General features: G+C 47.2%; 2 protein-coding genes across 2 annotated transcripts; both read left to right on the top strand.

The window, feature by feature from the left end:
- Positions 1 to 150: 150 nt before the first annotated feature.
- On the top strand, positions 151 to 3,247 carry rnf139 (ring finger protein 139). Its single transcript, XM_030789368.1, has 2 exons — positions 151 to 410; positions 1,263 to 3,247. Exons 1-2 carry the CDS (start codon positions 248 to 250, stop codon positions 3,113 to 3,115), a joined length of 2,016 nt encoding a protein of 671 aa, XP_030645228.1. The 5' UTR covers positions 151 to 247; the 3' UTR covers positions 3,116 to 3,247.
- A 1,908-nt stretch (positions 3,248 to 5,155) lies between these two features.
- On the top strand, positions 5,156 to 19,358 carry tmem65 (transmembrane protein 65). Its single transcript, XM_030789090.1, has 8 exons — positions 5,156 to 5,563; positions 5,858 to 6,118; positions 12,920 to 12,964; positions 14,611 to 14,678; positions 14,856 to 14,910; positions 17,862 to 17,904; positions 18,005 to 18,110; positions 18,887 to 19,358. Exons 2-8 carry the CDS (start codon positions 5,860 to 5,862, stop codon positions 19,019 to 19,021), a joined length of 711 nt encoding a protein of 236 aa, XP_030644950.1. The 5' UTR covers positions 5,156 to 5,563; positions 5,858 to 5,859; the 3' UTR covers positions 19,022 to 19,358.
- The last annotated feature ends 327 nt before the right edge of the window (positions 19,359 to 19,685 follow it).

Here is a 19,685-nt window from a genome sequence, read left to right as displayed (position 1 = left end):
GAAAGTACAAGAGTAAGTAAAAGCAAGAGAGGACGTGCTGACATCAACGTCACAACCCTGGGACGTCTCGAACACGGCCTACGTCACACTGCGATAAAAAGCCCCACCCACTTCCGCGTTCTTCGCATAGCAACAAGAGGATAGCGAAGATGGCGGACAGTGGGGCCGCCGTTAAATAACGTGTGATAAGCGCAGAGCACCAAGAAAACTATAAAGAACAGACTGCGATTGACCGAATTTGTGTGTCATGGCGTCCACTAACGCTCGGCTGGGACAGCAGGCTTTGGCCGTGCTGGATGTAGCTCTGCGCGTTCCCTGTATCTTCATCATCGACGCCATACTCAACTCTTACTATGATCCCGGAGCTGGATGGGCCGGGACAGCGGGGAAGGTTTCAATCAGAGTCCTGGGTAAGACTTATGAATTCGCCCTTCTCCTTATTTTGATCTGTCGCCTCCGAATCTGAGTTGCTGTATTATACACAGCTCTATTTACTAACATTAGCTGTGCCTATTAGCCTCCGAGCTAACTTAGCTTGCCACCTGTCAGAAAAGTACTCCGGCCTTGACTCTGGCTCCACTGACACTCCTCTATCTAAAGCCGATTTCTCGGCGATAACAACCTTGGCCTTTGAATTGCTCAACAGCATTCAACTCTTACAGTAGTGCTGACGTTTGTAATGCACTGTAGCTGACCGGCAGTCTTAGCTATTAGCCGTCCGTCCCGCACCTGTCCCTGTCAATGGCTGTTAAAATGAGCATACACTAAAGCTGTAACCTACATAAAATGACGTAAAATTGTGACTGTTTTGGCGGATTGTATGTAAGTAGGTTTAACTGTGAGCTATCGGAACACCGGGCGGAGGCGTTTCACTCCATATAAAGTTGAAAGAACACTCAAATCGAGTTAGTAAACAACCCGGAGGACAGTCTGAACATCCTCACAAATATGTCCGGTGTTTGTTGAGACTAGTCTGTCCTGAAGAGGCAGCGCAGTATGAAAGACGTTTTAAAAAGATGTTTTGAATTTGATTTGTGTATGTTAATAACCTCTTTTCCTCTGATATACAGTATCATTCTAAATTCACAGTGTCTACTTAACATGTAAGCTTATAACATTTTCACTTGCAAGCAAAACTCATCTTGAGTTCAGATGAAATCATTCTGACAACTTACTTATCCACATAGATTTTAAAATGTTAACTCTATGATTCAGGCACTGAACAGCAGAACTCATTTCCTTGTTTTCCTGTTTTATTACAGGTATAGTTGTGTCTGCTGTGGTCCTGGTTCTGTCGCAGAAGTCCCTGTTCAAGTTCTACATGCTCTTCATGGCTGTGCTGCTGGGAGCAGTGGCCATTCTTATCAATTATTATGCCACCTCACACATAGACTTCTACAGCGTCTACTACAAAGCGGCACTGGGCTTCCAGCTGCTTCCGCGGAACCGGCCCACCCTGTGGCTGGGACTTGCTGTGCTCCAGTTGCTGTTTGGGTTGGGTTACGTGGTTCTGATGAATGTGCAGTCGGTGCTGGCGGGACTGGTGGTTTTGGACATTATGGTTCCTCTGTGGGGACTGATTATGGACTTGCCCTCAGACGTACGGCAGCTCTTAACCGTCACCTCAGGTCTGGTCTTGGCCCTGAACACGGCCGTGTGTCTTCTGCTGAAGCTAAAGTGGTTTTACTACTCCTGCCGATACGTCTACCTGCTCATACGGCACATGTACCGCATCTACGGCCTACAGCTGCTGCTGGAGGACACGTGGAAGAGGATCCGCTTCCCGGACGTTCTCCGAGTGTTCTGGCTGACGCGCATGACGGCGCAGGCCATTATCCTGGTGTACGTGGTGAAGGTGGTGCGGGACGAGAGCGGAGATCAGGCGTACCTGACGTGGGACGTCTTCTGGGACCTGTTCAGTAACCTGATCATCAGCGGCTGTGACTCCACCCTCACCGTGCTCGGCATGAGTGCCGTAATCTCCTCCATCGCTCACTACCTGGGCCTCAGCATCCTGGCCTTCATCGGCTCCACCGAGGAAGAGGATAAGCGCTTGGGCTTTGTGGCGCCGGTGCTGTTCTTCATCCTGGCCCTGCAGACAGGCCTAAGCGGTCTGGATCCGGAGGAGCGTCTGGTCCGTCTCAGTCGGAACATGTGCCTCCTGCTGACGGCCATCCTGCACTTCATCCACGGCATGACGGATCCCGTGCTCATGTCCCTCAGTGCCTCTCACGTGTCCTCCTTCAGACGGCACTTCCCCGTCCTGCTGGTGTCTCTCTGTCTTTTTGTGTTACCGGTGGTGCTAAGCTACGCTCTGTGGCACCACTACGCCCTCAACACCTGGCTCTTCGCTGTCACTGCCTTCTGCGTGGAGCTCTGCCTCAAGGTGATGGTGTCTTTGACGGTCTACGCCCTCTTCATGGTGGACGGCTACTACAACGTGCTTTGGGAGAAGCTGGACGATTATGTGTACTACGTGCGTTCCACTGGCAACGTCATCGAGTTCGTTTTTGGCGTCATCATGTTTGGGAATGGCGCCTACACCATGATGTTCGAATCCGGCAGCAAGATCCGCGCCTGCATGATGTGCCTCCACGCCTATTTCAACATTTACCTGCAGGCCAAGAACGGCTGGAAGACCTTCATCAACCGCCGCACGGCCGTCAAGAAGATCAACTCCCTGCCGGAGGTCAAAGGGGCACAGCTAAGGGCCATTGAGGACGTTTGTGCCATCTGCTACCAGGAGTTTGCCACGTCGGCACGCATCACGCCATGCCACCACTACTTCCACGCTCTGTGTCTGCGGAAGTGGCTGTACATCCAGGACACCTGCCCTATGTGCCACCAGAAAGTCTACATCGAGGAGGAGTCTCGTGACAGGGCACCTTTCTCCAACAATAATGGCTACGGCGCTCCGGGCCAGGAGCAGGGAGAGTTTGCCGAGCCGGGTGGGGCTGAGGCGGGGGGTGTGGCTGGTGGGCGGGGTCCAGAGGAGGAGCTGCTGGAGGATAATGACAGCATAGAGTACGACGAGGAGGAGTGGGGGACCCAAACGGACGGCACCCCCATAGAGGAGGACTATATCAACGACGACACAGACTCAAATGGAGACTGATCACGGCTTGACTGATATTTAAGTTTCAAACATCTTAATTCTCAACATCAGGGATGTCCTTTGTTTTTGTCAGTCCTTAAAAATGGTTGGGGTTTTTTTGTGTGTGTGTGTGTGTTAGTGCGCATGCATGCGTGTGTGGGAGAGCGTGTGAGTATTGTGTTTCCCAAAGGGCTGTTTGAGGTGTGATGTGTGTAGTGAGTGCCTAAATGGTGAATGAGGAGAGCAGTGTGTGTGTGTGCGCGTAAGGATGAGAGACACACACACACATTCCTGTTGTTCTCTGGGAATGCCTTTGGAGGTGTGTTGACTGAGAAACACAGGGCTGAGAGAACTGATTACACAGCCCTGACAGACAAGGAGAGGTTTCGATCAAAAATGACTTGCTACTGTACTCACAGATACCTCTTTATTGTTACTAATGGTCTCTTGTGTGACCTTGCTTAAAATTGTGTACATTATTGTACATGTAATAATAAAAAAATACACTTTCCCTTAGATAAGAGAAGGATGTATTCCTATGAGTGTTTCCAGAAGCTTCTGGACCCAGAGAAGAATTGTGAGGTGACAGACAGACAGACACTGCATCATGTCTCATTTAAGACCATGTTTGTGTTCTGAACCCCGCCTAGGCATTTTAGTATAAGAACTCTGTTTAATAATGATTTTAACGCACCCAGAACTCTTGGTATTAAAACAATGTCCATTCACATATTGGTAGCTATAGTTCATATCCTCATATTTACTCCTGCTGTCAGTGACTGGTACGTACCTCTAACTCACAAGCTTTGGTATCCAACAAGAACACGGAGGTGTCTCTCAGTATTCTGCAATGAACTTCTGAGGTATAACTGGAAGTTTTTCTTCAAATCATGAGATTTAAAAACACATCTGATTATTCTGTGGAATAACTTGCTGTCAGAACTGAAGGATGCTGAAGATTAGATGTAATCTGTCTGCTTTCAGGATTTCAGGTGACCACTGCGCATACTGCTGTCCGCTACGAAGAATCAGTGTAAATAAAACCATCTTTGATAGTGGTTTACATCTCACGTCTGGACAAAAAGATCTTTTTTAAGTGTTGTCTCATTTTCAATAAATTACACATCTGTCTGTGTGTTCCAAAAGTGCACTCCTTTGAACCGTCTTGGAGTGTCGTGTCTTTTGCCGAGGCTAGTTAAGCAGAGAGCCCTGGTCGCTCTGGAGATCTCAGCCGTCAACCCCCCCCCCCCCCCCCCCCCCCCCCCCAGTGCAATAGCACTGTGTCTGTGCTCAGGTCTGACACTTTGAAGGCTATTCTCACCACTCCTGTCTTGGTATTTTGTTTGTAGGCTGGATCATTAGCCTCCCTGAAGGGACTGCTAGGCTGAAGGACTTTGGATTTGTTAAATAAATGTTGTCCTTTGGCCTAGATCTGCACTCACAAGTTACCTTTCAGCTCCAGATCCACAGTATGTAATGTCCCAGACTTTATGTACTGTAATTATGGCGTCACGCAGAGACATTGCTTAGTGTAACCACCTGCCCACGAGGAAAGCTATCGTTTTTATTAACCCACGATATCCGTATACTTACTACACGTTACAGACCAGTGACAATGACGCCCTGGACTAGATAGTAATTGGCGTTGATGTAAGACAGCCTTCTTCCCTAAGATATCGACCTTTCTAACCACAGAACTGCCGTGACAGCTGATGCTTACGTAACTCGTCTCAAGTTCGTTTTATGTTTCATGGTATTGTTGGATTCAAACAGTACCTGTTTTAGAAACTAAAGTGTTACCTGTAATACAGTGATATTCTAGGATTGTTTTGCAGGCGAAAATATTAAGATTTCTTGTAGGGAAATGTAGTGTGTGTGTTGTCGACTGGAACGCTGGTTTTCACAGACTTTGCTCAGGTGAAGACATACAGGTCCCATAATGCATTTCGCAGTGGGTGTGTTGTAGGTGCCTACGTACACAGCAAACGCGGTCTGGTAATTTTGATAAATTTTAAATTTGTCACGGGAGTGGAAACCCTAATTTTTCTGCAATGCTTTGCTCTGATTGAAAGTAAGTCCACTTAGAAACCCGATGAAGTGGTGAAAGCAAAAACAAAAGACAGTTTAGCTTATCGCGATCAGATGAGGAATCAACATGTGTGAGATGTTTCCACATGACTCATCCTGAGCCCCGGGTGTCAGAGTGGGAAACACGGTGACGCGACCGGGGCTAGAGTTCAGCGCTGGTGACATTGTGACATTGCTCTGGGAGACCCAACCGTTCGACACTACAGGCATTGCTTTTGGGAAGACGCGCCATTCGAAGGATGGGATACGTGTGTTTGATCTCCCGCTGTTTCTGTTTTTTAATGTATGAATGAAACTTCCCAAGTTACAGCGAAATGGAGAAACGGACTAGTTCACTCTGAACAAGTTCCGAAAACGCGAAGCACACGGACTAAGTTAAAGGTAAAGTCAGTGAACTGAGTTTGAAGTACTGTCCTACTGATTTTTAAACTCTCTTTGATTCTCAAGTTCTTGGTTTCAGTCATTAGCTAACTTTGTAACGAAGTTAGCATGTCAATATCTGCCTTTCTTCGCGAACTCATTTGCCACGACTCTCGCCGGTAGATGGGAAGCCACTAAACCGAACAGAAGTTTTACATTACATTGCTGTTTGCTGTCGTAAAAGCTTATTTGACTGTAATTTTGCAGGTCCTGCGGTAGACTGAAGATAATTATTTTTTTACTGTCTGTTTACAGCGATGCTAAGGTTGGTCCACAGATCGCTCTGTCCCTCTGGGATGTTAGGACGGACAGTAACGCCGAGTAGTATTACCAGAAAGTTTCCTATACAACCTAACTGCGAGAAATGCTTTCTGGGAACACACTCCCGCAGCGAAAAACTAGAGTCACTGAGCTCTCCCAAAAGAGCCAAAGACTTCATCTACTGTCTCCACGCCAGCGAGAGAATCTGTTTACTCAAAGAGCTCCAGAGCTTTGAATCCACAGCAGTAGCCCAAGGTAAGCAAAACAGACAGACAACTCACAATGAACTTCTGGTAATGTGACGCTGAAACTGAAGAACGTTATTTTCATTTATACCCTAAAGATAAAATAGGTGCGGCACGTGATGTGTGTCCTTGAGTGTGTGTGCGCGCGCTCAAGGGTGATTGAGACGCTGCGTTCTCAGGGCGTGACATTCTTTTATAGCAGTGCCGGAGCAAGCCCCTGTGAATGTCAGCTGTCACTTACTGACCTGTCCTTTTATTTGAGTTTTTTTCATAGCAGTGAAAGAGATCTACAGAGACTCAGAATGACACACCCTGTGTGTGTGTGTGTGTGAGTGTGTGTGTGTGAGGTGTGGCTTTTGAGGAATCAGTTGCTAAGGGAATGTAACTCAGGAGTCCTGAAATAGTTCACTCTGATGCTCCACTGCAGTTATGAAACAAACTCAAATGTTTTCAGTGCATCTTGGATAAAGAGTTTATTTTCATGGAAGACTTAAACCTGTCTGCATGGTTTTTTTTTTCTGTTTTGACACATGTTGGCAGAGAGAGATAGGACTTAGTGTGTGTGTTCTCTTCACACCAGGCACTCACTGTGTGTATGAGGATCAGACACTTCTAGACCTCAGATTCCTCAACACACACACACACACACACGCGCGTTTTAAATAGCATTGTAATTTTACACTGTAAAGGCAGTCTTGTGTGTGTATCTGTGAGGGAGAGAGAGGACTGAGTATGTGAGTTTGTGCGTGTGTGTGTGTGTGTGTGTGTGTGTGTGTGTGTGTGTGTCCATGTGTGTGTGTGTGTGTGTGTGTGTGTGGTGGTTAGGGCACAGATGGGCTGTGGTTTCATCCTTGTAAAGAGAAATATTTTCTGTGATTTATTTTCACTCACAGTTCTCTGCGATTAACGCTCTGGTTCACAACTCCCTTTTCCGACTCGGAGTATTGAGGATATCAGCTCGCCCTGTTTCTGTTGACCATCTCTTTCACTTCCCAACACACAGACCACTCCCATTAGCTGATTATTAACTGGGACCAGTCCCCGCCTTAGATGGAGGGTGTCACCATGCATTCCGTACAGGCACATCCATCCACCTGTCTATACGCCTGAAAATTTCTGTGCAGGTCTCCAGACGGGAGTCTCAAAGCTCCGCCCAGACCCAAACTCTTCCCCTCTCTGCTGCCTGTCAGACCTGTGTCAGCACGAGTGTGTTGCCTCAGTGCCACATCAGTGTGTGTTAGTGTCTTTAGACTCTGCTGTGGTATCTAAGCAAGTTTCAGGTTTCAAGTTTCAAGTTTATTTAGAGCCCAAAATCACTGGTTACAGTCTCAAAGGGCTCTACGTGCCCACAACAAACAAAACAGGACGGCACCCCCTGACTCAATCCTCATGGCGGGCGAGAAAAAACTCCCCAAAAACCCAAAAGGGAAATGGGAAAATGGGAGAAATCTTGAGAAGGACCACAGAGAGAGGAGACCCCTTCATGGCCAGACAGGTGTGTGATAGGTGCCGACCTAGCCGGAATTACAATCACTCTGTAATCACTCTGCTCACACACTGTCACACCTGGTGCGTTGTCCTATCCAACCATCTGTCTGCTCTTAAAGGGTTCCCTGATAGTGGTGGGTGAGAAGATCCCGACAGATATTAAAAAAACAACAAAACAAATCAACAAATAAAGAGCATTAATAAAGCATGTTAACTGTCCAGTTTAACACAGTGGACACTCAGTATAAAGCGTGTTAACTTTCCAGCTTAACACAGGCACAGTGGACACTCAGTCTAAAGCGTGTTAACTGTCCAGTTTAACACAGTGGTGGACACTCATTCTAAAGCGTGTTAACTGTCCAGTTTAACACAGGCACAGTGGACACTCAGTCTAAAGCGTGTTAACTGTCCAGCTTAACACAGGCACAGTGGACACTCAGTCTAAAGCGTGTTAACTGTCCAGCTTAACACAGGCACAGTGGACACTCAGTCTAAAGCGTATTAACTGTCCAGCTTAACACAGGCACAGTGGACACTCAGTCTAAAGCGTGTTAACTGTCCAGTTTAACACAGGCACAGTGGACACTCATTCTAAAGCGTGTTAACTGTCCAGCTTAACACAGGCACAGTGGACACTCATTCTAAAGCATGTTAACTGTCCAGCTTAACACAGGCACAATGGACACTCAGTCTAAAGCGTGTTAACTGTCCAGTTTAACACAGGCACAGTGGACACTCATTCTAAAGCATGTTAACTGTCCAGCTTAACACAGGCACAATGGACACTCAGTCTAAAGCGTGTTAACTGTCCAGTTTAACACAGGCACAGTGTACACTCAGTCTAAAGCATGTTAACTGTCCAGCTTAACACAGTGGTGGACACTCATTCTAAAGCGTGTTAACTGTCCAGCTTAACACAGTGGTGGACACTCATTCTAAAGCGTGTTAACTGTCCAGTTTAACACAGTGGACACTCAGTATAAAGCGTGTTAACTGTCCAGCTTAACACAGGCACAGTGGACACTCATTCTAAAGCGTGTTAACTGTCCAGTTTAACACAGGCACAGTGGACACTCATTCTAAAGCATGTTAACTGTCCAGCTTAACACAGGCACAATGGACACTCAGTCTAAAGCGTGTTAACTGTCCAGTTTAACACAGGCACAGTGTACACTCAGTCTAAAGCATGTTAACTGTCCAGCTTAACACAGTGGTGGACACTCATTCTAAAGCGTGTTAACTGTCCAGCTTAACACAGTGGTGGACACTCATTCTAAAGCGTGTTAACTGTCCAGTTTAACACAGTGGACACTCAGTATAAAGCGTGTTAACTGTCCAGCTTAACACAGTGGTGGACACTCAGTCTAAAGCGTGTTAACTGTCCAGCTTAACACAGTGGTGGACACTCATTCTAAAGCGTGTTAACTGTCCAGCTTAACACAGTGGTGGACACTCATTCTAAAGCGTGTTAACTGTCCAGTTTAACACAGTGGACACTCAGTATAAAGCGTGTTAACTGTCCAGCTTAACACAGGCACAGTGGACACTCAGTCTAAAGCGTGTTAACTGTCCAGCTTAACACAGTGGTGGACACTCAGTCTAAAGCGTGTTAACTGTCCAGCTTAACACAGTGGTGGACACTCATTCTAAAGCGTGTTAACTGTCCAGTTTAACACAGTGGTGGACACTCATTCTAAAGCATGTTAACTGTCCAGCTTAACACAGGCACAATGGACACTCAGTCTAAAGCGTGTTAACTGTCCAGTTTAACACAGGCACAGTGGACACTCAGTCTAAAGCGTGTTAACTGTCCAGCTTAACACAGGCACAGTGGACACTCAGTCTAAAGCGCGTTAACTGTCCAGTTTAACACAGGCACAGTGGACACTCAGTCTAAAGCGTGTTAACTGTCCAGCTTAACACAGTGGTGGACACTCAGTCTAAAGCGTGTTAACTGTCCAGCTTAACACAGTGGTGGACACTCATTCTAAAGCGTGTTAACTGTCCAGCTTAATACAGGCACAGTGGACACTCATTCTAAAGCGTGTTAACTGTCCAGCTTAACACAGTGGTGGACACTCAGTCTAAAGCGTGTTAACTGTCCAGCTTAACACAGTGGTGGACACTCATTCTAAAGCGTGTTAACTGTCCAGTTTAACACAGTGGACACTCAGTCTAAAGCGTGTTAACTGTCCAGTTTAACACAGGCACAGTGTACACTCAGTCTAAAGCATGTTAACTGTCCAGCTTAACACAGTGGTGGACACTCAGTCTAAAGCGTGTTAACTGTCCAGCTTAACACAGTGGTGGACACTCAGTCTAAAGCGTGTTAACTGTCCAGCTTAACACAGGCACAGTGGACACTCAGTCTAAAGCGTGTTAGTGAGTGAGTGACACACTGAACAGTGTGTTCAGTTGCTCATTCTAAGGGCACCTGATGAGGGAGCTGAAAATAACACAGTCCCCTGAGTGGATATTTGCTTTGGCCAAGTGGTGTCAGCCTCCAGCCAGTTCCAGCGTGAAGGGTGAGCGTAGCCTGTGTGTGTTTGAGTGTGGGCGCAGGTTTGATTGCAGGTTTTTTATAAACGGGTGAGTTTGGATTATGGACTTGATTTGCGGATATTTGCAGATAACAGGCTGGGTTTGCTACTGAACATTGTGGGCTGGGGGGTGAGGCTGGGTTGGCTGGGGGGTGAGGCTGGGGGCTGGGGGGTGAGGCTGGGGGGGTGGGGGGTCAAGCTGGGGGGTGGGGGGTGGGGGGTGAGGCGGGGGGATGAGGTTGGGCGTCTAAAGTAGGACTCTGCCTTCCTACCCTCACACTCTTCATCTCAACTTGCAGTGATTAACCCTTTAGTACTGTAGATTATACCAGGGGTCAACTGGTCTCTCTCCATGTGTTCCTCTCTCTGACTTTCTCTCTCTCCCTCTCTGCCCGTCTGTCTGTCTGTGCTCCCTGTCTGTCTGTCTGTCTGTCTGTGCGTGATCTGACCTTTCTCTCAGTGGGTGTGTCTAGCACGTTGAGCAGTCTTCAGCACCCCCACTAAAAATAGAACTTCTCCACGGTGATCATTCTCAGCCAGTAGTGTTCCACTCTTCATGTTTGTTTGTTTCTACATACATTTGTTTCTCTGTTTTTCAAACCAGTGACCTGTCTCTCCTCCACTGTGTGAGTGAGTGTTGGCTGTTATTAGCAATGGTGTTTCCTCAGACGTTGTGATCCTGCAGTGGAGAGGACTGCACTGGGATTGGGATCCCGCAGGACCCAACAGAAATCTTGCAGGACCGGGCGAGTTTTAACTTTGTTGTGGGTGGGAGTGGGCGGTTTCCACTTGGTTGTGGGTGGGAGTGGGCGGTTTCCACTTGGTTGTGGGTGGGAGTGGGCGGTTTTCACTTTGTTGTGGGTGGGAGTGGGTGGGTATTAACTTTGTTGTGGGTGGTTGTGACTTGGTTGTGGGTGGGAGTGGGCGGTATTAACTTGGTTGTGGGTGGGAGTGGGCGGTATTAACTTGGTTGTGGGTGGGAGTGGGCGGTATTAACTTGGTTGTGGGTGGGAGTGGGTGGTTTCCACTTGGTTGGTCAAAAAATAAACTGCAGGTCCTGGGATTCCCGCGTTTCATTCGATAAGTTTGTTTACGTTGTTATTTATTAGTGTTATTTAGGCCATTCTTATGTCTCTTTTTGCTATTTGTTAATTATATAAACCGGTGTGATTGTTGCGCATGCGTGAACCCGTCATAACTACAGTGATTGGTGTGCCGTGACTACATGCAAGAAAATCTAACAGCCACCTCAAATATCAGTGCTGAAACAAACGCAGCAGGTCGGCCTATGTAAGGAATGAGCAATGTCTCAGTGATCCTTACTGGTTTTTTCCAAGTTGATATGACCAATATAAGCGTGTTTAAAGGTTTTAGTTTTCACAGTCATACATTCTGACTTTTCTGCTCTAATAGTTTTGGAAATACATCCAAAGTGGTTGCGAGGTACAGTGGTTACGGCTGCAGATGTGAATATCATAGAAGAGTGGACTGTCTGCGCTCTCTGAGTGCCCTTCTACTTTTGTTATTTCTAATATTGTGATATTTGCAAATGTGGTGATTTGGTGGCTTTAGCCTAACAGTTGTGATGTTTTCTATTAAAAGATGAGAGATTTTTATTTATTTTCTATTTATTTTATTTGTTATCAGCTGAATAAAAATAATTGAAAAAAGTCTGTGGAACTCACACACATTGCGGGAGTGGGAGGTGATGGGCACCGGGATCCAGCGGGAGCAGGATTAAGAAACCAGTCCCGCGCAGGGCTCTACTGCAGGGGTTTGTCACTGTGACAGTTCCTCATGATGAAATGACTGATTTGATCACTGAAACACTGGCTGGACTGTCTGGTCAGAATGGGTGTGGTACCCTGAGCTCAGGTGTGTCTGTGTTGTGTCAGGTCTGTGACGTGTGTCAGGTGCGTCTGTGGTGTATCAGGTCTGTGACGTGTGTCAGGTGTGCCTGTGTTGTGTCAGGTCTGTGACGTGTGTCAGGTGTGCCTGTGTTGTGTCAGGTCTGTGACGTGTGTCAGGTGTGTCTGTGTTGTATCAGGTCTGTGACGTGTGTCAGGTGTGTCTGTGTTGTATCAGGTCTGTGACGTGTGTCAGGTGCGTCTGTGTTGTGTCAGGTCTGTGACGTGTGTCAGGTGTGTCTGTGTTGTGTCAGGTCTGTGACGTGTGTCAGGTGCGTCTGTGTTGTATCAGGTCTGTGACGTGTGTCAGGTGTGCCTGTGTTGTATCAGGTCTGTGACGTGTGTCAGATGCGTCTGTGTTGTGTCAGGTCTGTGACGTGTGTCAGGTGCGTCTGTGTTGTATCAGGTCTGTGACGTGTGTCAGATGCGTCTGTGTTGTGTCAGGTCTGTGACGTGTGTCAGGTGTGTCTGTGTTGTATCAGGTCTGTGATGTGTGTCAGGTGCGTCTGTGTTGTGTCAGGTCTGTGACGTGTGTCAGGTGTGTCTGTGTTGTATCAGGTCTGTGACGTGTGTCAGGTGCGTCTGTGTTGTATCAGGTCTGTGACGTGTGTCAGGTGCGTCTGTGACGTGTGTCAGGTGTGTCTGTGGTGTGTCAGGTGCGTCTGTGACGTGTGTCAGGTGTGTCTGTGGTGTATCAGGTCTGTGACGTGTATCTGTGTTGTATCAGGTCTGTGACGTGTGTCAGGTGCGTCTGTGTTGTATCAGGTCTGTGACGTGTGTCAGGTGCGTCTGTGTTGTGTCAGGTCTGTGATGTGTGTCTGTGTTCTATCAGGTCTTTGAGAACCTGAGTGTGTCTCTGTTGTTCTTGTTTTTCAGAGAACCTGGAATCCTCTCCACCCAGCACAGCCCAGATCAAATACGGTAAAAACACAAACTGTTTTGTGCATGTCTCTTCTCCCTGTGTAGTTTTATACCTTTCAGAAAACCAAATTAATGGTTTAACTAACGAACCCATTTCAGAGATGGAGGAAAATTTATCCCACCCTCAACCCACAACACACCTCACTCTCAACCCACAACACACCCCGCCCTCAACCCACAACACACCCCGCCCTCAACCCACAGCACACCTCACTCTCAACCCACAACACACCCCGCCCTCAACCCACAACACACCCCGCCCTCAACCCACAGCACACCTCACTCTCAACCCACAACACACCCCGCCCTCAACCCACAACACACCCCACCCTTAACTCACAACACACCCCGCCCTCAACTCACAACACACCTCACTCTCAACCCACAACACACCCCGCCCTCAACCCACAACACACCCCGCCCTCAACCCACAGCACACCTCACTCTCAACCCACAACACACCCCGCCCTCAACCCACAACACACCCCACCCTTAACTCACAACACACCCCGCCCTCAACCCACAACACACCCCGCCCTCAACCCACAGCACACCTCACTCTCAACCCACAACACACCCCGCCCTCAACCCACAACACACCCCGCCCTCAACCCACAACACACCCCGCCCTCAACCCACAACACACCTCACTCTCAACCCACAACACACCCCGCCCTCAACCCACAACACACCTCGCCCTCAACCCACAACACACCTCATTCTCAACCCACAACACACCCCACCCTCAACCCACAACACACCTCACTCTCAACCCACAACACACCCCGCCCTCAACCCACAACACACCTCACTCTCAACCCACAGCACACCCCGCCCTCAACCCACAACACACCTCACTCTCAACCCACAACACACCCCGCCCTCAACCCACAACACACCTCACTCTCAACCCACAACACACCCCGCCCTCAACCCACAACACACCTCACTCTCAACCCACAACACACCCCGCCCTCAACCCACAACACACCTCACTCTCAACCCACAACACACCTCACTCTCAACCCACAACACACCTCACTCTCAATCCACCAGGGCCAGAGTGAGTTTAGTATTTAAGCCATGTTGAGGATTGGGCAGCATTTAAGCATCATAATCCACATACCAGTCAAGCAAAGAGACCAGTTTACTCTTTGTTTACATTTGACCAGCCACGCCCTGTTCTGTCTAGCCATGGGGCATTGCTGACTTTCCGGTTTCTCCACATGCACACACAGACAAAACACGCCCTGTTGATCTAAGGCCTGCCGCTCTAATGACTTACATTCTTCTTCTTTGGATGTGTTGGGGTACATTTAGAGAAAGGCTGTTCTGTAAAGCCTAGTTACTCATTGAGTGTTATGCAGTGTGAGTGTTTAGTCCGTGTAGTGCAGTGTGAGTGTTCAGTCAGTGTAAGGTAGTGCAAGTGTTCAGTCAGTCAGCTCTGTTTTTATGTGTGTGTGTGTGAGAGAGAGAGAGAGAGAGAGAGAGAGACGGGGGGGGGGGCAGTTGTGTAAGTATTTTTGCTCTGTCTTGGTATGTAAGTGTATGTGTGTGTTAGGCAGTTGTGTAACTGTTTTGGAGGGGTGTGTATGTGTGTGTGTGTGTGTAAGGCGGTTGTATAAGTATGTTTGTTCTGTTTGCAGTTTTGCTGCACAACGCCATTCCCTTCGTTGGCTTTGGTTTCCTTGACAACGCCATCATGATTGCTGCAGTAAGTGGTACGACTCAGCAAAACCCACTCCATTTCCCATCAGCCCTCACATCACACCTCACACTCGCTCAGCCAATCGGCTTGTCTTAAAAAGCTTCTGATCCCATCTGGTCTATTTCACTCTCCTGTTCATTATTCACATCACGTAAATGACCGTTTTTACCATTTGATTAACAGGGAACCCAGATTGAGTTGTCTATTGGAGTGACTCTGGGAATCTCCACCATGGCAGGTAGGCCAGTCACACTATGTCAGCTGGTATTTGTTTAGTCATAAGGGAGCAGAGAGTCAGTGTAACACAGCGAGAAGTGCACTCTAAACATTTGGTGAAATGGGCATTACACAGGGGGAAACTTATGGCCTTAGTAAAGCAGTAAATTCTTTTTAGCCGTGATGTGTACAGCCTCAGGCCTGACCTCACCAGGCTGAGAGAGAGAGTTTGAGTCTGTCATTAAAACTGAACAATGGCCATTTCTCTGTCTTTCTCTGAGAGACGGGCAGTGTTTGTGTGTGTTTGTCTTTATTTTAGCAGAGACGGGCAGTGTTTGTGTGTGTGTCTGTTTTAACAGAGAGACGGGCAGTGTTTGTGTGTGTTTGTCTTTATTTTAGCAGAGAGACAGGCAGTGTTTGTGTGTGTGTCTGTTTTAACAGAGAGACGGGCAGTGTTTGTGTGTGTTTGTCTTTATTTTAGCAGAGACGGGCAGTGTTTGTGTGTGTGTCTGTTTTAACAGAGAGACGGGCAGTGTTTGTGTGTGTTTGTCTTTATTTTAGCAGAGAGACAGGCAGTGTTTGTGTGTGTGTCTGTTTTAACAGAGAGACGGGCAGTGTTTGTGTGTGTTTGTCTTTATTTTAGCAGAGACGGGCAGTGTTTGTGTGTGTGTCTGTTTTAACAGAGAGACGGGCAGTGTTTGTGTGTGTGTCTGTTTTAACAGAGAGACGGGCAGTGTTTGTGTGTGTGTTTGTTTTAGCAGAGAGACGGGCAGTGTTTGTGTGTGTGTCTGTTTTAACAGAGGAACGGGCAGTGTTTGTGTGTGTGTTTGTTTTAGCAGAGAGACGGGCAGTGTTTGTGTGTGTGTCTGTTTTAACAGAGGAACGGGCAGTGTTTGTGTGTGTGTCTGTTTTAACAGAGAGACGGGCAGTGTTTGTGTGTGTGTCTGTTTTAACAGAGAGACGGGCAGTGTTTGTGTGTGTGTCTGTTTTAACAGAGAGACGGGCAGTGTTTGTGTGTGTGTCTGTTTTAACAGAGAGACGGGCAGTGTTTGTGTGTGTGTCTTTGTTTTAACAGAGAGACGGGCAGTGTTTGTGTGTGTGTCTGTTTTAACAGAGAGACGGGCAGTGTTTGTGTGTGTGTTTGTTTTAACAGAGGGACGGGCAGTGTTTGTGTGTGTGTCTGTTTTAACAGAGAGACGGGGAGTGTTTGTGTGTGTGTCTGTTTTAACAGAGAGACGGGCAGTGTTTGTGTGTGTGTCTTTGTTTTAACAGAGAGACGGGCAGTGTTTGTGTGTGTGTCTGTTTTAACAGAGAGACGGGCAGTGTTTGTGTGTGTGTTTGTTTTAACAGAGGGACGGGCAGTGTTTGTGTCTGTGTCTGTTTTAACAGAGAGACGGGCAGTGTTTGTGTGTGTGTCTGTTTTAACAGAGAGATGGGCAGTGTTTGTGTGTGTCTTTGTTTTAACAGAGAGATGGGCAGTGTTTGTGTCTGTTTTAACAGAGAGATGGGTAGTGTTTGTGTGTGTGTCTTTGTTTTAACAGAGAGACGGGCAGTGTTTGTGTGTGTGTTTGTTTTAACAGAGAGACGGGCAGTGTTTGTGTGTGTGTCTGTTTTAACAGAGAGATGGGCAGTGTTTGTGTGTGTATCTGTTTTAACAGAGAGATGGGCAGTGTTTGTGTGTGTGTTTGTTTTAACAGAGGAACGGGCAGTGTTTGTGTGTGTGTCTGTTTTAACAGAGAGACGGGCAGTGTTTGTGTGTGTTTGTCTTTATTTTAGCAGAGACGGGCAGTGTTTGTGTGTGTGTTTGTTTTAGCAGAGAGATGGGCAGTGTTTGTGTGTGTGTTTGTTTTAACAGAGAGACGGGCAGTGTTTGTGTGTGTGTCTGTTTTAACAGAGGGACGGGCAGTGTTTGTGTGTGTGTTTGTTTTAGCAGAGAGACGGATAGTGTTTGGGTGTGTGTCTGTTTTAACAGAGAGACGGGCAGTGTTTGTGTCTGTGTTTGTTTTAACGGAGAGACGGGCAGTGTTTGTGTGTGTTTGTTTTAGCAGAGAGACGGGCATTGTTTGTGTGTGTGTTTGTCTTTATTTTAACAGAGGGACGGGCAGTGTTTGTGTGTGTGTTTGTTTTAGCAGAGAGATGGGCAGTGTTTGTGTGTGTGTCTGTTTTAACAGAGAGATGGGCAGTGTTTGTGTGTGTGTCTGTTTTAACAGAGAGATGGGCAGTGTTTGTGTGTGTATCAGTTTTAACAGAGGGACGGGCAGTGTTTGTGTGTGTGTTTGTTTTAACAGAGGAACGGGCAGTGTTTGTGTGTGTGTTTGTTTTAACAGAGAGACGGGCAGTGTTTGTGTGTGTGTCTGTTTTAACAGAGAGACGGGCAGTGTTTGTGTGTGTGTCTGTTTTAACAGAGAGACGGGCAGTGTTTGTGTGTGTGTCTGTTTTAACAGAGAGACGGGCAGTGTTTGTGTGTGTGTCTTTGTTTTAACAGAGAGACGGGCAGTGTTTGTGTGTGTGTCTGTTTTAACAGAGAGACGGGCAGTGTTTGTGTGTGTGTTTGTTTTAACAGAGGGACGGGCAGTGTTTGTGTGTGTGTCTGTTTTAACAGAGAGACGGGGAGTGTTTGTGTGTGTGTCTGTTTTAACAGAGAGACGGGCAGTGTTTGTGTGTGTGTTTGTCTTTATTTTAGCAGAGTGAGAGAATGGGTGAAAAGAGAATATGTCTGAGCATCACCGCTCTGCCCAAAGGATCTGCTAACCCCTCTCCCTGTCTCTCTTTCCCTGTCACTGTCCTTCTCATTGTCTCTTTCCCTCTCCCTGTCTCTCTCTGTCACCATCTCTCTCCTTGTCACTGTGTCTTTCACTGTCTCTCTGTCACTGTCTCTCTCTGTTGCTGTCTTTCTCTCTCACTCACTGTCTCTGTTAAATATAAGTGTTTGCAGGATTCTTTTTGGTCATATTTTGACTGTCTCTGTTATAGCTGCTGCTTTGGGGAATCTGGTGTCTGATCTGGCAGGACTTGGGTAAGTTTATAACAGACTGCCTTCCACAGCCAAACACTATGTCAGTGTGTATGTAATGTATATTGATCTGTGGGTGTACACTATATTTGTGTGTATTCAGTCTTGCAGGTTATGTGGAAGCCTTAGCGGCCCGGCTGGGGATGCAGATTCCCGACCTCTCACCTAAACAGGCTGACATGTGGCAGACCAGACTGAGTGCACACATGGTGAGTAAAATGTGAGCCTCAGAGGCATCCTCCTCCATTCTGCCCAGGGAAGGATGACCATATAAGGCAGAGAGGAAGGGAACGATGACCATATAAGGCAGAGAGGAAGGGAAGGATGACCATATAAGGCAGGGAGGAAGGGAACGATGACCATATAAGGCAGGGAGGAAGGGAACGATGACCATATAAGGCAGAGAGGAAGGGAACGATGACCATACAAGGCAGGGAGGAGGGGAAGTGTGACCATGTAAGGCAGGGAGGAGGGGAAGTGTGACCATGTAAGGCAGAGAGGAAGGGAACGATGACCATATAAGGCAGGGAGGAGGGGAAGTGTGACCATGTAAGGCAGGGAGGAGGGGAAGTGTGACCATGTAAGGCAGAGAGGAGGGGAAGTGTGACCATATAAGGCAGAGAGGAGGGATAAGATATATATAGGGGGTGTATGACCATGTAAGGCAAGGGCAGGTTAACCAACCTTATAGATCAGTAACATTTGGATTTATGCAGGTTTTTCATTCATAGGGCATTAAACTCAGTTTTATTGTAAACAAAAACCAACCAACCAAAACATAAAAAAGACATTGTTTTTAGAAAGCATTTTTATTTATCTGTTTTTTTTGTTGAATTTTTCCTGATGAAAAACATATGCATATTCATACAGGAACCTCCCTGTTCTGTTTAAATGATACAAACCCATGAGAGGCCTATTGACTGGCCTGACTGGTTGGCTAGCCAGTCCTCCTTTGCAGGATTTAAACAGAGATGTTTGTTGACAGGGAAAAGCCATTGGAGTTACGATCGGCTGCCTTCTGGGAATGTTTCCCCTGTTTTTCCTTAATGATGATGATGATGAGAAGAAGAAGTCAGCAGAAGCTCCGCCCCCCACAACCTCAGACACTAACAGAGGCTGAAGCCCCCCCCCCCCCTTCTCTGTTGTGCTCTCTGTGTTGTATGTACAGTAGATGCCTCTTATGCTGTGTGTGTGTGACAAACCTGTGATACATATACTAACCCCTCATCACGGGTGTCCGGGGTCTGCCAGCCCAGCCCTGGTCCCCGCTGTGTTCTGACAGAAGGAGAGAAAGAGCAGTTGTACACTACACCACATACATAGCAACGGATGTATACTCTCCTCACTCAGATACAGACTCACAGCTTCTACTGTTCACCCATAACAAATACAGACTCACAGCTTCTACTGTTCATCCATAACAAATACAGACTCACAGCTTCTACTGTTCACCCATAACAAATACAGACTCACAGCTTCTACTGTTCACCCATAACAAATACAGACTCACAGCTTCTACTGTTCATCCATAACAAATACAGACTCACAGCTTCTACTGTTCACCCATAACAAATACAGACTCACAGCTTCTACTGTTCACCCATAACAAATACAGACTCACAGCTTCTACTGTTCACCCATAACAAATACAGACTCACAGCTTCTACTGTTCACCCATAACAAATACAGACTCACAGCTTCTACTGTTCACCCATAACAAATACAGACTCACAGCTTCTACTGTTCATCCATAACAAATACAGACTCACAGCTTCTACTGTTCA

Source organism: Chanos chanos, chromosome 12 (genome assembly GCF_902362185.1).
Source record: "Chanos chanos chromosome 12, fChaCha1.1, whole genome shotgun sequence".
Taxonomy (NCBI): domain Eukaryota; kingdom Metazoa; phylum Chordata; class Actinopteri; order Gonorynchiformes; family Chanidae; genus Chanos; species Chanos chanos.
This window is presented reverse-complemented; position numbering and strand designations above follow the sequence as displayed.

Excerpts from the sequence above, each read along its gene's own strand:
- rnf139 (XM_030789368.1), top strand. The coding sequence starts at position 248 with ATGGCGTCCACTAACGCTCGGCTGGGACAGCAGGCTTTGGCCGTGCTG. Across the intron at positions 411-1,262 it reads GGTTTCAATCAGAGTCCTGG|GTATAGTTGTGTCTGCTGTG; the intron begins GTAAGACTTATG and ends GTTTTATTACAG.
- tmem65 (XM_030789090.1), top strand. The coding sequence starts at position 5,860 with ATGCTAAGGTTGGTCCACAGATCGCTCTGTCCCTCTGGGATGTTAGGA. Across the intron at positions 14,911-17,861 it reads GGGAATCTCCACCATGGCAG|CTGCTGCTTTGGGGAATCTG; the intron begins GTAGGCCAGTCA and ends TCTCTGTTATAG. Across the intron at positions 17,905-18,004 it reads TCTGATCTGGCAGGACTTGG|TCTTGCAGGTTATGTGGAAG; the intron begins GTAAGTTTATAA and ends GTGTGTATTCAG.